This window comes from Hylobates moloch, unplaced genomic scaffold (genome assembly GCF_009828535.3).
Source record: "Hylobates moloch isolate HMO894 unplaced genomic scaffold, HMol_V3 SCAFFOLD_13, whole genome shotgun sequence".
Lineage (NCBI taxonomy): Eukaryota > Metazoa > Chordata > Mammalia > Primates > Hylobatidae > Hylobates > Hylobates moloch.
The window spans coordinates 34,404,835-34,419,780 of record NW_026652288.1 but is presented as its reverse complement, the minus strand read 5'-3'; the positions used below and the strand labels follow the sequence as shown (position 1 = coordinate 34,419,780).

The following is a 14,946-nucleotide window of genomic DNA, read 5'->3' as shown; positions in this document are numbered from 1 at the left end:
CCTCCATCTCCTGGGTTCAAACTATTCTCCTGCCTCAGCCTCCCAAGTAACTGGGATTATAGGCACGCACCAGCACACCCAGCTAATTTTTTTTTTTTTTTTTGAGACAAGGTCTGGCTCTGTCGCCCAGGCTGGAGTGCAGTGGTGCAATCTCGGCTCACTGCAACCTCTGCCTCCCAGGTTTAAGCAATTCTCCTGCTGCAGCCTCCCGAGTAGCTGGGACTAGGCTAATTTGTTGTATTTTTAGTACAGACAGGGTTTCACCATGTTAGCCAGGCAGGTCTCGATCTCCTGACCTTATGATCTGCCCGCCTCAGCCTCCCAAAGTGCTAGCATTACCAGCGTGAGCCACTGCACCTGGCGTTTTTGTTGTTGTTGTTGTTGTTTTTGAGATGGAGTCTCGCTCTGTCTCCCATGGCTGGAGTGCAGTGGCATGATCTCAGCTCACTGCAACCTCCGCCTCCCGGGTTCAAGCAATTCTCCTGCCTCAGCCTCCCAAGTAGCTGTGACTACAGGCGTGCGTTACACCCAGCTAATTTTTGTATTTTTAGTAGAGACGGGGTTTCACCATGTTGGCCAGGCTGGTCTCGAACTCCTGACCTTGTGATCTGCCTGTCTCAGCCTCCCAAAGTGCTGGGATTACAGGCATGAGCCACCAGGCCCAGCCAATTTTTTGTATTTTTAGTAGAGATGGGGTTTCACCAAGTTGGCCAGGCTGGTCTTGAACTCCTGACCTCAAGGGATCCACCCACCTTGGCCTCTCAAAGTGCTGGATTATAGGCATGAGCTGATGCACACTGTTATTATTTATGTATTTATTTATTTATTTTTAAGACAAAGTCTCACTCTGTTGCCCAGGTCTGGAACTCCTGACCTCAGGTGATTGTCCGCCTCAGCCTCCCAAAATGCTGGGGTTACAGGCATGAGCCACCATGCCCGGCCCACACACTGGTATTCTTAACAGTATTGCTTAAACTGCAAAAAAAACCTCAAATCACCATCTGCAGAGGGAGAGCTGTTCCATGCCCCCACAGTAGAGTTGTGAAGCCCAGAGTGATTAAGAACCTAGGCTCTAGGAGGCTGGGTGTGGTGGCTCACACCTGTAATCCCAGCACTTTGGGAGGCCGAGGCAGGAAGATTGCTTGAGCTCAGGAGTTCAAGACCAACTTGGGCAACGTGGCAAAACCCCATCTCTACACACACACACACAGACACACACACACACACACACACACACACACACACAAATTAGATGGGTGTGGTGGCTGTAGTCCCAGCTACTCTGGAGGCTGAGGTGGGAGGATGGCTTGAGCCTGGGAGGCAGATCATGTCACTGCACTCTGGCCTGGGTGACAGAGCCAGACCCTATCTCAAAAAAAAAAAAAAAAAGGAAAAAGAACCTAAGTTCTGAAAACAGAGTACCTGGGTTCAAATCCCAGCTCTGCCACATACTAGCTGGTTAAACAACTTAACCTCTCTGTCTTGGTGTTTTTGCCTATAACATGGAAACAAGAACCTAGCTCACAGATTTGTTGCAAAGACAAATCAGTAAGCCAATCAGCAGAAGAATTTGTAACCATGCCTTGAATACTATAATGCCTCAATAAAACCATTGTTATGATTATTGCCATTGTCAATGTTATTATTATTGTTATTATTGTGAAGTCATTAAAAATGAGGCAACTCTAAATGTATCAATATAAAACAATCTCCAAGATAGAGTTAAGTTAAAAAATAAAAACCAGTGGGCCAGGCGCAGTGGCTCATACCTGTAATCCCAGCACTTTGGGAGGACAAGGTGGGCAGATCACCTGAGGTCAGGAGTTCGAGACCAGCCTGGCCAACATGGCAAAACCCCATCTCTACTAAAAATACAAAAATTAGCCAGGCATGGTGGTGCATGCCTGTAATCCCAGCTACTCGGGAGGCTGAGGCTGGAGAATCGCTTGAACCCAGGAGGCGGAGGTTGCAGTGAGTTGAGATCGCGCCATTGCACTCCAGCCTGGGCAACAAGAGGAAAACTCTGTCTCTAAATAAATAAATAAATAAAAGCCAGTGAGACCCTATCTCTACAAATTGGGCCCATGCGCGGTGGCTTATGCCTGTAATCCCAGCAATTTGGGAGGCTAAAGCAGGAGGACCACTTGAGCCCAAGGGTTCAAGACCAGCTTGGGCAACATAGGGAGACCCCATCTCTACAAAAATAACTTCAAAAATCAGCTGTGCATGGTGGTGCATGGTGCGTGCCTGTGGTCCCACCTACTCAAGGAGGATCACCTGAGCCTGGGAGGTTGCGGCCGCAGTGAGCTGTGATCCCCACCATTGCACTCCAGCCTGGGCAACAGAGTGAGACTCTGTCAAAAAAAAAAAAAAAAAGCTAGAAGAGGACTTGAAATGTTCTCAACACACAGAAATGATAAACATTTGAGGTGATAGATATCCCAATACCCTGACTTATTACGCATTCTATGCATGTAATATCATAGGTATCCCATAAATATGTTCAAAATATATCATTTTTAAAAAGAAAAGCCAACTAGTAGCTAATATACACATTTTTCAAAAGGACAGGTTGAATATCCCTTCTCCAAAATACTTGGGACCAGAAAGGTTTCAGATTTGGGATTTTGTTTTTCACATTTTGGAATATTTGGGTTGAGCATCTTTAACCTGAAACTCTGAAACCCAAACTGCTCCAATGTGCATTTCCTTGCAGCATCATGTAGACACTCAAAGAGTTTCAGATTTTTGAGCATTTTGGATTAGGGATTTTTTTGGTTCGTTTTTTGAGACAAAGTCTCACTCTGTCGCCCAGGCTGGAGTACAGTGGCATAATCTCGGCTCACTGCAACCTCTGCCTTCTCAGATTCAAGTAATTCTCGTGCCTCAGCCTCGCATCACCATGCCCGGCTAATTTTTGTATTTTTAGTAGAGATGGGATTTCGCCATCTTGGCCAGGCTGGTCTCAAACTCCTGACCTCAGGTCATCCGCCCGCCGTGGCCTCCTAAAGTGCTGGGATTACAGGCATGAGCCACCACTCTGGCCGTCTGTTGTTAACTATAAATGAGCTGCCCCCTAACCACCTCCGCAGTTTTAAGGAAGTCTAGAAGGATTCTCAAAACACAAGTAGCTGCGTTACTTCTGAGAAGGGGAGACCTTATTAAAATATGCTGTTTGGTTGCTTTTAAAATCTACTCCTGGGTGCACATGTTCCCATTTCGCCAGGGCAGGGGTGGGTGTTACGCAGAAAAAAATAATAATAATAAAGCTGGAGTCATAGGAATACCCCTTGGCCAAGCTTCCCTATCCCCCAACCCCCTACAGAAAATCAGAGTGGAAGTTCTGGAGACCCCAGTTCGGGGACTCTGCTCCTAGCCCCTCCCTCCCCACTGACCAATAAAGACACATGGGGAAACAGAGGCAGTGGGGGAGGCACCTGCATGGAGCTATGGACAGAGAAGAGGCAGGAAGAAGTAGGGGTGGCAGCGGAGTGGGCCACGGCGTCCTGGAGCACCAGCAGCTGGCGGTCTGTCTTCTGGGTGAACAGCAGCTGCAGGAGAGGGGGGTGAAGTTTCATGGGAGCAGGAGGGACCCCAGAGCCACTGTCAGTTTCCACATGCTCTGGCCCATGCCTCTAGTGCCACCCATTTCTCAGAAAGACAAACTAAGGAGAGATGAAATGTGGTCCTTATTGTCCAGTCTCCCAGTGTAGGGCTGTGGGCAGAGACTCCTGGCTCCCTGAGGAGGGGCTGAGGGCCTGGACTCCTGGGTCTGAGAGAGGAGGGGGCAGGGGGCCTCTCCTGTGTCTGAGAGAGGAGGGGGCTGGGGGCCTGGACTCCTGGGTCTGAGGGAGGAGGGGCTGGGGCCTGGACTCCTGGGTCTGAGAGAAGAGGAGACTTGGGGCAGAACCCCTGAGTCTAAGGGAGGAGGGTCTGGGGCCTAGACTCCTGGGTCTGAGAGAGGAAGGGATTCGGGGCAGGACCCCTGAGTCTGAGGGAGGAGGGGCTGGGGCCTGGACTCCTGGGTCTGAGGGAGGAGGGCTGAGACTTGGACCCCTGGGTCTGAGGGAGGAGGAGCTGGGGCCTGGACTCCTGAGTCTGAGAGAGGAGGGGGCTGGGGACCTGGACTGCTGGGTCTGAGGGAAGAGGGGACTTGGGGCAGGACCCCTGAGTCTGAGGGAGGAGGGGCTAGGGCCTGGACTCCTGGGTCTGAGGGAGGAAGGGCTGGGGCCTGGACTTTCGAGTCTGAGGGAAGAGGGAGTGAGAGGCATACAAAATCCCCATACCTTAGTGAGGGCCGGGTTGGGGTCAGAGAAGTCCCCGCCAGGTGTTCCCTGAAGGCAGTTGAGCTCGAGCAGCCGGCTCCGTTCCTACCAGAAGATATGGACAGCTACGTGTCAAAGTCAGAATGGGCTGTCTCAGCTGCTTTCCCTAATGTCAGGAGACATCTGGGGTGCAGGGAGGTGGTGGGATGCCCCAGGGGAAAGTGAGGACGGTAGGACAGGTGCCAGGGAGCTCACCTGTGACAGGGCCTGAAGGGCCTCCTCCTTCTTCCGGCTCAGCCCCCGGCTCTCGGCTGCCATCTGCTCCCCCAGTGACTTGAGCTGCTCTTCCAGGACCCGGATCCGGTGCTGCAGAGCACCCCTCTGTCCCAGTTACTCCTCTGCCAAGGCCCCAGCCAGCTCTCCAGGCCACCCTCCCACAGGACCACATCCGCCTGGAGGGATGGGGTTTGCTCCAGCCCCTCCCAGAGACCATGGGATCGGAGTGTCCAGGGCTGGGGACCCAGCGTTCAGCTCCCTGGACCCTCTTCCCTTTTGAGGGTCCAGAAGAGATCTAGGGAAGATGAAGAGAAAGGGATGGACAGAGAGAACAGCAACCAAGACAGGCCCCAAAAGACAGAGATGTAGACAAAGATTCAGGCAAAAGAAAAGATAGAAATAGAACAGAGACAAATAGAGACAACCCGAGACAAAGGAAAAGCCAGCGGGACAGAAAAAAGATCCAGAAACAGGTGGGGAAAGGAGACCCAAGAAAAGCTTTTATTTTTTATTTTTTTGAGATGGAGTTTCACTCTTGTTGCCCAGGCTGGAGTGCAATGGTGCAATCTCCGCTCACCGCAACCTCTGTCTCCCAGATTCAAACAATTGTCCTGCCTCAGCCTCCCGAGTAGCTGGGATTACAGGCATGCACCACCACGCTCAGCTAATTTTGTATTTTTAATAGAGACGGGCTTTCTCCATGTTGGTCAGGCTGGTCTCAAACTCCCAACCTCAGGTGATCCGCCTGCTTCGGCCTCCCAAAGTGCTGGGATTACAGGAGTGAGCCACCAAGCCTGGCCGAGCTTTCTAATCCAAAACTTTGGGAAACTCTGGGTTAAATATGGTCAAACATGCCCATTTTTTCCCAAGGGTCTGACAAGTCAGACCCTTGAATGTGAAGCTCCCAGGAGGGATCTGATGGAGCGTCTTTTTGGAATAGAGGCAAAGAATGTGGTGGTGAATACCAAGTTTGTTCAAATCCTGGCTGTGGCGAGGCACGGTGGCTCATGTCTGTAATCCCAGCACCTTGAGAGGCCAAGGTGGGGAGATTGCTTGAGCCCAAGCGTTTGAGACCAGGTGAAACCCTGTCTCTACTAAAAATACAAAAATTATCCAGGTGTGGGGGCTCGCACCTGTGGTCCCAGCTACTCGAGAGGCTGAGGTGGGAGGATCACTTAAGCACAGGAGGTCGAAGCTGCAGTGAGCTGTGAACGTGTCACTGCACTCCAGCCTGGGTGACAGAGTGAGACCCTATCTCAAAAAATAAAAATAAAAAAATCCTGGCTTTATCCCTTACTAAGGAAACTTGGAAAAGACTACTTAAGCACCTTGACCTTCAGCTTCTTTATTTATAACATGGAAAAAAAAAAAAAACGTAATAGGACTTGCCTCATAGGTTTGTTGTAAGGATTCAGTGAGGAAATGCTCATGAAATATTCAGGACCATATCTGGCACATAGTAAATGTTTCATCAGTATCAGCTCTTGTTGTTACTATTCAGAAGAACATGACAGGCAGGAAACAAGGACAGAGAAAAATGCAGACAGAGCAGGGGAGACAGAGAGGAGCGGCAAGGGGGGCAGCGCTGGTCGGGCATGACTCACTCTGTGCTGCGCCATGCTGGCCTGAAGTTCCTGGACCTTGGGGTCTGGCACCTGGGGCCCAGGGCTGTCCTGATCCTCCTCCTCCTGCCGGCTCTCCCGCTCCAGTTGCTGGAACTCCAGGTCCTCATAGGCGCGTTGGGCCACATCCAGTTGTTCCCTCATCTATAGGTCGGAACACAAAAAGCGTGGAGGCCTGAATCCCTAGGACCCCAGGGAGTAGTGAGCTGGGGCTGGAACTCCTGGTTAGAGGAAGAAGGTGACTGAGGACCTGGATTCCTGGGTCCTGGGGGAGGAGGGGGCTAAGAATCAGAGGGCCAGCTGGGCACAGTGGCTCACGCCTGTAATCCCAGCACTTTGGGAGGCCGAGGCGGGTGGATCACCTGTCAGGAGTTCGAAACCAGCCTAGCCAAAACAGTGAAACCCCGTCTCTACTAAAATTCCAAAAATTAGCCAGGTGTGGTGGTGCGCACCTGTAGTCCCAGCTACACGGGAGGCTAAGGTGGGAGAATTGCTTGAACCTGGGAGGCGGAGGTTGCAGTGAGCCAAGATCGCACCACTGCACTCCAGCCTGGGCAACGGGGCGAGACTCTGTCTCAAAAACAAACAAACAAACAAACAAAAAAAACCAGAGGGCCATTACCTCCTGCACACCCTGCAGAAGCCGCTCTCGTTGGTCCTCTGGCTGTGAGTCGAGCTGTCCCTGGGCCTCGCGGAGTCTCTGGCGAAGACCCTCTAGGCGATCCCGTTCCTGGCTCAGCCGCCTCTGCTCCTGAAAGAACAACCAGGTTCTCAGCCTCAGCTTAAGCGTAGCAGGGGAAGCAGCAGCCAGCCGTATCTCAGCGCCTGCCTGGGGTGTCGGCTGTACAAAGGCAGGGACTTCATCCATGTGATTCACTCCTGTGTAGGCCTGCCTCACAGTCAGCGCCAAGATTTTAAAGAAATGAATGAGGCCAGGTGTGGTGGCTCACACCTGTAATCCTAGCACTTTGGGAGGCCAAGGCGGGAAGATCTCTTGAGCCCAGGTGTTTGAGATTAGCCTGGGGCAACATAGGGGGGGCCCACCTCTACAAAAAAAAAAAAAAAATTAGTAGAGTGTGTTAGTGCACGCCTGTAGTTCCAGCTACTTGGGAGGCTGAGGTGGGAGGATTGCTTGAGCCAGGGAGATTGAGGCTACACTAAGCTGTGTTTGCATCACTGTTCCAGTCTGGGTGACAGAGGGAGACACTGTCTTGAAAGGAAAGGGAAAGAAAGGAGAAAAGAAAGAAAAAGGAAAGGAAGGAAGGAAGGAAGGAAGGAAGGAAGGAAGGAAGGAAGGAAAGAAAGAGGGAGAAAGAAAGAAAGAGGGAGGGAGGGAAGGAAGGATAGAGAGAAAAGGGGGAGGGAGGGAGGGAAGAGAAAAAGAAAAGGAAAGGAGGAGAAAGAGAAACAAAAAGGAAGGAAGGAAGAAAGAAAGAAAAATGAATGCAAAACATATTCATGTTATGTGATACAGTGGATGCAGAAGTGGATTGTGTCTGGGCCCTGTCCTCCAGGTGGGAACACAGCCAGTTGGAAAGATCAGGGCAGTAAAATCCAGAGACTGTGGGAACCTAGAATGAAGAACAACGTCAGCCAGAGGTTGAGGCTGCAGTGATTGCACTACTGCACTCCAGCCTGGGCGACAGTGAGACCCTGTCTCAAAAACAAAACAAAACAAAACAAAACAGTCAGGGAGCATTTGGATCTGGGAAAATATAAGGAGCTAGAAGAGCATTTTGGGCAGAGGAAACGGCTTGGCACAAATGCATGAAAGTTGAAAAGTACAAGAAGTCTGGGGGACAAACTCCAGCCAGGGTGGAAGAGGATGTGGTGGTGGGAAGAACGTGGTGGGAGAGGACAGTGGGAAGGCCAGCTCGTCCAGCTCACAGGGGGTTTGGTCAACCTGGGGATATGGGGAGCCTCAGAAGGACTGAAAGGATGGAGTAGGAGCTAGGAATCATCCCTCTGGGAGATGGGTTAGAGGGGTGGAGAGCAGCTCCCTTGGGAGTCCTCCAAGCAGTGGGGGTGAGACCTAAGCTGGGGCCTGGGCAGTGGGGCTGAAAAATAGATGGACTAGACAAAGAGGATCAGGAAGCAGAAAGGATAGGACATGGTGGCTGACGGGCTTGGAGGTGAGAGACAGGGAAGTGTACAGGGCAAAGTCCAGGACTCTGGCCTGGTGACCAAAGGGACAGCAAGACAAACAGTGTGGAGAAGGGAGTTGCTGAGGTCAGCCAGACTCCTGGGTCAGAGGGAGGAGGGGCTGGGGCCTGGATTCCTGGATCTGAGGAGGGAGGATCTGGGGATCCGGACTTCTGGGTTTGAGGGAGGAGGAGCTGGGGGCCTGGACTCCTGGGACAGAGGGAGAAGGGGCTGTGACCGAGATTTCTGGATCTGGGTGAGAAAGGAGTACCTAGTAGCCAGTACCCTAGGAAGAAGGGCACATTTCTGTCTCAGGAGAGAAGGCCTGGGAGAAATATATGATCTTTGAGGATAAATGAGGGCCTAGGACCCAGCCTCATAAAATTCCAACATACACGACACTTGCAAAGAAAAAAACTGACAAAATCACAAGTCACCATTTTCCAATCTATAATGGTAACTGACCCAAGCAATGACAACTGATGGATGTTACAATCTTCAGATAAAAGATTCTTTTTTTTAAACAGAGTTTTGCTCCTGTTGCCCAGGCTGGAGTGCAGTGGTGTGATCTTGGCTCCTGGGAGCTGCAACCTCCACCTCCCGGATTCAAGCAATTCTACTGCCTCAGCCTCCCGAATAGCTGGGATTACAGGTGCCTGCCACCACACCCAGCTAATTTTTCGTATTTTTAGTAGAGATGGGGTTTCATCATGTTGGCCAGGCTGGCCTCGAACTGCGGTGGCTCATATCTGTAATCCCAGCACTTTAGGAGGCCAAGGCGGGCGGATCACCTGAGGTCAGGAGTTCGAGACCAGCCTGACCAGCATGGAGAAACCCCATCTCTACTGAAAATACAAAATTACCCGGGCATGGTGGCACATGCCTGTAATCCCAGCTACTGGGGAGGCTAAGGCAGGAGAATCACTTGAACCTGGGAGGCGGAGGTTATGGTGAGCCAAGATTGCACCATTGCACTCCAGCCTGGGCAACAAGAGCGAAACTGTGTCTCACAAAAAAAAAAAAAAAAAAGAGAGAGACTAGGGTGATCTCATTAGGTTGGGACAACCAGAGATGAGGTTCCCAACACCAGCTCAGGAAGCACTAAAGCACTTCTGAATACGATCAAACCTCTCCCTCTAACCAACACCCACTTGCAGAAACAGAGGCATGTTCAAGGGCACCACTGGCATGCAATCGGCCATGCTCTGCCTATGGGACAGAAGACTGCGTTCTTCCAATAAACAATATGGAGAAGGCACAGCGGGTAGGAACCACCAGAGATAAAACAACGGGCAAGACATATCAGCCAATCACACTGACCTTTGGGGACTTCATTCAAACAAGCCACCTGTTAACTGGCATTTTGAGACTGTCTGGGAAACACAAAAACTAACCAGAAATAAGACAATGCTAAGAACTTAATTAATTTTTTATTTTTGAGACAGGGTCTAGCTCTGTCGCCCAGGTTGGAGTGCAGTGTCATGATCACAGCTCACTGCAGCCTCTACCTTCTGGGCTCAATTGATCCTCCCACCTCACTCTTCTGAGTCTGAGGCCACAGGCACATGCCACCATGCCTAGTTAATTTTTGTATTTTTATTTTTCACAGAAACGGTGTCTCATTATGTTGCCAGGCTGGTCTCATAGTCTTGAGCTCAAGCGATCCTCCTACTTTGCCCCGCCCTCGTTCCCCCCCCCCGCCCCACCCCGCCTCCCCAGCAAGTACTGGGATTACAGGTGTCAGCCACCTCGCCCAGCCAAAAAGGATTTCTTATCTGTCAATGATACACTCTAAACATTATGTACAGGCCATATGATGTCTGGGATTGGCTTTTAAAACTGGGGACGGGAACAAATTGGAGATAATGAAACAAGAATGTAAGAATATTAATCATTGCTGAAGCTGGTGGGCACAAGACATGGGAGCTGCCTAACTATAGTGGGTTCGGAAGTTTTCTTCTTTACTTTTTTTTTTTTTTGAGACGGAGTCTCGTTCTTGTCTCCCAGGCTGCTGGAGTGCAATGGTGCGATCTTGGCTCACTGCAATCTCCATCTCCCGGATTCAAGCGATTCTCCTGCCTCAGCCTCCCAAGTAGCTGGGACTACAGGCGCCCACCACCACGCCCTGCTAATTTTTGTATTTTTAAGCAGAGACGGGGTTTCGCCATGTTGCCCAGGCTGGTCTCAAACTCCTGAGCTCAGGCAATCCGCCCGCCTCGCCCAAAGTGCTATGATTACAGGCGTGAGCCACCGCTTCCGGCCAGTTTGGAAGTTTTCACACACCCGCATTTAAATAGCAAACGGACAGGGGACAAAGGAAGAGCCCCAAAAATCTCGCCCAGGGAGGGAGGAGGAAAACCAGGAGGGGAATCTGCCCCTCACTCTCTCAGGAGCCCAAATGTCTTCCTTTGGGGAATGGGGACAACCCCGGGGCGCAGGTGGCTAGGAGCACACCAACATCCATGGACCAGGAAGGACGCTGCTGATGAAGACCCGGTGAGCCAAACAGACCTGTTCCCGCTGCTGGCGGCCGCGATGCTCCGAGGCCGCCTGCTGCCCCAGCAGCTCCCGCAGCTGCTCCTCCTCCCGGCGAGCGGCCACTCGCTCCCCAGCCAGCTCACCCCGCAGCAAGGCCACCTCCACCTCCATCTGCGGAGAGAATGCCAGGGCTGGGGGCTCGAACGCCTAGGTCCAAGGAAGAGGCCCAGGGCCTGAACTACCGGATTCGAAGGGAGGATGGACTCCAGGGACCTGAATTTGGAGGGAAGTAGAGCGGAGGCCCTAAAATCCGATCCCACCAGAGGAAAAGGCTGGCAGTCCGGCTTTGCCAGTTCCGCTTGAGTTGGGGCCAGGCTTCCCAAGGGGTCCGCAGCCTCACCTCGATCCTCAGCTCCTTCCTCTGGCGCTGTAGCTCCTTCACTCGCTGCTCCATCAGGGCCACGCGAGTCAATGACTCCAGCTGCTGTCCTTGCAGGCGCCGCGCCGCCCCTCGCACCCCTTCCCGCGAAGAGGTGGATGCGGGAGGTGTGGCCGCCATCGCTATCCGAGGCGCAGCCTCGGGCTGAAGTTGAGGGGGCGTGGTTAAGCGGAGATGCTTCGCCCCCTGCAATCACTAAGTAGGTCTGGTCCCCACCCAACATCCCCCTCTGCGGGTCTCAGTCCATCAGTCCACTTACCTAACCCAACCACCACTCCCATAATCTGTCGCAGGCTCTTTTCTTTTTATTTTCTTTCATTCTTTTTTTTTTTTTTTTGTCCTGAGATAGGGTCTCACTGGCTGGAATGCAGTGGCGCGATTATGGCTCACTGCAGCATCGACCTCCCGCGCTCAAGCGATCCTTCTGCCTCAGCCTCCTAGGTAGCTGTGACTACAGGCGCGCACCACCACGCCAATCTCTTTTTTTTTTTTTTTTTTTGGTAGAGAAGGGGTCATGCTATGTTGCCCAGGCTGGTCTCAAACTCTTAGGCTCAAGCGATTCTCCCACCTCGGCCTCCCAAAGTGCTACGATTACAGGCGTGAGCCACCGCGCCCGGCCTCAGCCCCTTGTATTTCAGGTCGGAGTAGGGGAGGGTGCAAGTCCCGTGACCACCCAATCACACGGACCACAGAGGCTTGCAGTACCGTATGGAGGCTGGGCGGATGTAAAGCCGACTTATGAAAGGTGTTTCTTTTTCTCTAGCAGGTCCTATTCTCTTGGCGTCACTTTCTTGTAGTGCCTGGATCTGTCTCTCTGTCTCTCCACCCGACCCCAGTCTCTCAGATTCGGTATCTGTCCACTGCCTCTGAATCACTAGATCTTTCTTTCTCGAAGTATGTCCCTCTCTCGAGGTTTTTCTCTATTTGTTTCTCTGAGCATCTCTGCCGTTTATTTCTGGGTTTCCCTCTGTCTCGATTCCCCTCTCTCTGACTCTAGTCTGTGTCTCTGTCTTTTTGGGGTCTTTGTCTCTCAGTCTCCATGTCTCTGGGTCTCTGTCTGGTTTCTTGATCTCTCTACATCTCTTACTCGTTTGGTTCTCTGTTCAGTAGTCTCTCCTGTCTATCTGGTCTCTCTCTCTCTCTCTCTCTCTCTCGTTTTTAGAGATAGGTTCTGCTTTGTCTCAGGCTGGGGTGCAGTGGCGCAGTCATAGTTCACTGCAGCCTACAACTCCTGGGCTCAAGCAATCCTCCTGCCTCAGCCTCCCGAGTAGCTGGGATTACAGGCATGCGGCACTGTGCTTGGACAATTTTTGTATTTTTTTTTCTAGAGACAGGGATTTGCTATGTTGCCCAGACTTGTCTCGAACTCCTGGGCTTAAGCAATCCTCCCCTCGGCCTCCCCAAGTGCTGGGATTACAGGCGTGAGCCACCTATCTGGTTCCTCTATACCCATCTCTCTGACACTGTCGCCCGTTTGGGTCTGTCTCCGTTCTTGGGGCCTCCCCGTGGCTCTATCTGGTTTCTGTCTCTGTATCTGGTTTCTGTCCGTCTGTGCCTCTGCCTCTCTGGCTCCGTGTCCTGGTGTCTGTCTCTCAGTAGTCTCTGCTATCACTGGGTCTCTCTCCCTGTCTCCGGGTCTCTGTCTTTCTGGTTTCCCTCTACCTGTCTACCTGTCCGGCCACCTGTTTGGGTCCCCGTCCGTCCAAGCCCCCCGCGCTGTCGCCCTAGGGCCACTCACCGCGTCGCGGCTGCTCTCAGTGCTGCTGCCTTCTCCCACTTCTTCTTCCTCCGCCTGCTGCTCAGCTCCCCTGCAGCTCGAAGGTTCCGCCAGGACTTCGGGTGCCTCCTGTTCCCGGGACTCCTCGGGATGGCCCTGGGGCTGGACATCCACGTCGCATTCCGGGACCGGAGGCGGCGGGGTCCCCTCCTCGGGGCTGCTCCGCGTCCCCATGGCCGCTCGGGCTCCTGCGGGGTGGGCGGGACCAGGCGCTCTGGGGGCGGGGCCTGGGCGGGGGCTAAGCCTAGGACGGCTGAGCGCCGCTCGCGTCTGCTCCGGGGCGCCGAGACCCCCCCCAGGAGGCGGGGCCTAAGAGTTCAAAGGATGGAACTGAGCGTTACGGAGGCGTGTCCTGAAGTTTCCAGAGGCGGGGCTTGATGGCTCCAAGGCGACACGCCCCCGGAGACGGGACCGGAATTTGAGTCTGGGTCGTAGCACGCCCCCTACTGGCCTCTTCGACTCCGCCTCCCCTCCCTCAGCTCCAGGTGTCAGGCCGTGTACCCTCCGAGCAGCCCCCTACAATCTCTTGGATTCGCTTAGAGCGACCCATCTTCTCCCTCCGAGACTCAGCAGTTCGGCTCCCGCGCCATCCTTCCCGGAGCCCCGTAGTCTTAGTCCCGACCCCACTGTGCAGGGCAACAGCGCCCATGCCGCCTCACCTAGGGATCCAGGAGTCGGGGCTCCCAGGCTCTCCTCTGAACAAGCCAGGAGTCGGAGTCCTTGAGATTCCGAAGTCCAGCTGCCACCTCCCCACAGCCTCGGCCCCCTCACCAGCTCAGGCTTCGGCGCGCTCCGCTCTGCGCGCTGGGCACGGCTGCTTCTGCCTATGAGACAGGTGGCAGGGGAAGAGGGAGGAGAGAGGCCGCCCGGTCCCCCTCCCCAGCAGCCCGGAAGTGGAGGGGGGACAACAGGTCCAACAGCTCCCGAGGGAGGAGGGAGCGACGGGCTTGCCCCACCCGTGGCCTCGGCATCCGGCCATCCCGGCCCCACCGGCCCCGGCCCCACCCTTGTGGAACTCAGCATCGCGACCTCCCAGTCTCCCTCGAGCCCCTCATTCCTGCCCCCCTGGAGGAGTCTTGGCCACCTCTGTATGGGCGCCGCTCTAATGTCCAGACCTTGGGAGTTCAGAAAGGAAGGCAGGAATGAAGATGGGGATGTCTCCCCTCTAATGAGCCCTTCAGAAGGGCCCTGACCGGTTTGGGGAGCTGGACAAGGGGAAGGGGTGCCCTGAACTGAGTCAGAGACCTGCCCAGAGACTGAGGGAAGTGTACCGCCACCCCCCCCACCCCCCCGCTTCGCTATGGGGTGGAGGGCAGAGGTTAAAGGTCTCAGCCAGACCCTTTCCTCTCTGGGCGAAAACAGGAAAATAACTGGTATATGAAAAGGGATGATTAGAAGTCAAGAGCTGTGCTAAACACTTTATACCCAGTCATTTAATTTCACCCTCAAAGCTGCCCAGCCAGAAAGTGATTACTACCTCCATTTCTTTTTTTTACTAGAGACTGGGTTTCTCCAGGTTGCCCAGGCTGGTCTTGAACTCCTGGGCTCAAACAACCTGCCTGCCTCGGCCTCCCAAAGTGTTGAGATGACAGGTGTGAGCCGCCGCGCCTGGCCTACTATCTCCATTTTATACTTGGGGATACAAGCTGAGGAAGACAAATGCACCCAGGGTTGACTGGGCACAGAGGCTCAGGCCTGTAATCCCAGCACTTTGGGAAGCCGAGGCAGGTGGATTGCTTGAGACCAGGAGTTCAAGGCCAGCCTGGGCAACATGGAGAAACCCCATCTCTACTAAAACTACAAAAATTATGCCAGGTGTGGTGGCACACACCTGTCATCTCAGCTACTCCAGAGGCTGAGGCAGGAGGATCTCTTGAGCCCAGGAAGTCGAGGCTGCAGTGAATCTTGAATGCGCCACTGCACTCCAGCCTGGGCAACAGAGTAAGA

General features: G+C 53.3%; 1 protein-coding gene across 2 annotated transcripts in view; it reads right to left on the bottom strand.

Moving 5' to 3' along the window:
* The window catches only part of PHLDB3 (pleckstrin homology like domain family B member 3), a 29,433-nt gene extending 15,668 nt beyond the window's left edge, over positions 1–13,765 (bottom strand). Inside the window, exons 1-9 of one of the 2 annotated variants that reach the window (XM_058426404.1) lie at positions 13,659–13,765; positions 12,961–13,308; positions 11,184–11,366; positions 10,817–10,954; positions 6,786–6,914; positions 6,146–6,307; positions 4,521–4,631; positions 4,287–4,370; positions 3,438–3,551 (exon numbers count right to left, since the gene is read on the bottom strand). In XM_058426404.1, the coding sequence (XP_058282387.1) occupies positions 3,438–3,551; positions 4,287–4,370; positions 4,521–4,631; positions 6,146–6,307; positions 6,786–6,914; positions 10,817–10,954; positions 11,184–11,366; positions 12,961–13,173 (1,134 nt within the window). In that variant the 5' untranslated portion in view covers positions 13,174–13,308; positions 13,659–13,765. The remainder of the gene's footprint in view (positions 1–3,437; positions 3,552–4,286; positions 4,371–4,520; positions 4,632–6,145; positions 6,308–6,785; positions 6,915–10,816; positions 10,955–11,183; positions 11,367–12,960; positions 13,309–13,658) is intronic. The other variant, XM_032172728.2, reaches the window with a different exon arrangement.
* Between the last annotated feature and the right edge of the window lie 1,181 nt (positions 13,766–14,946).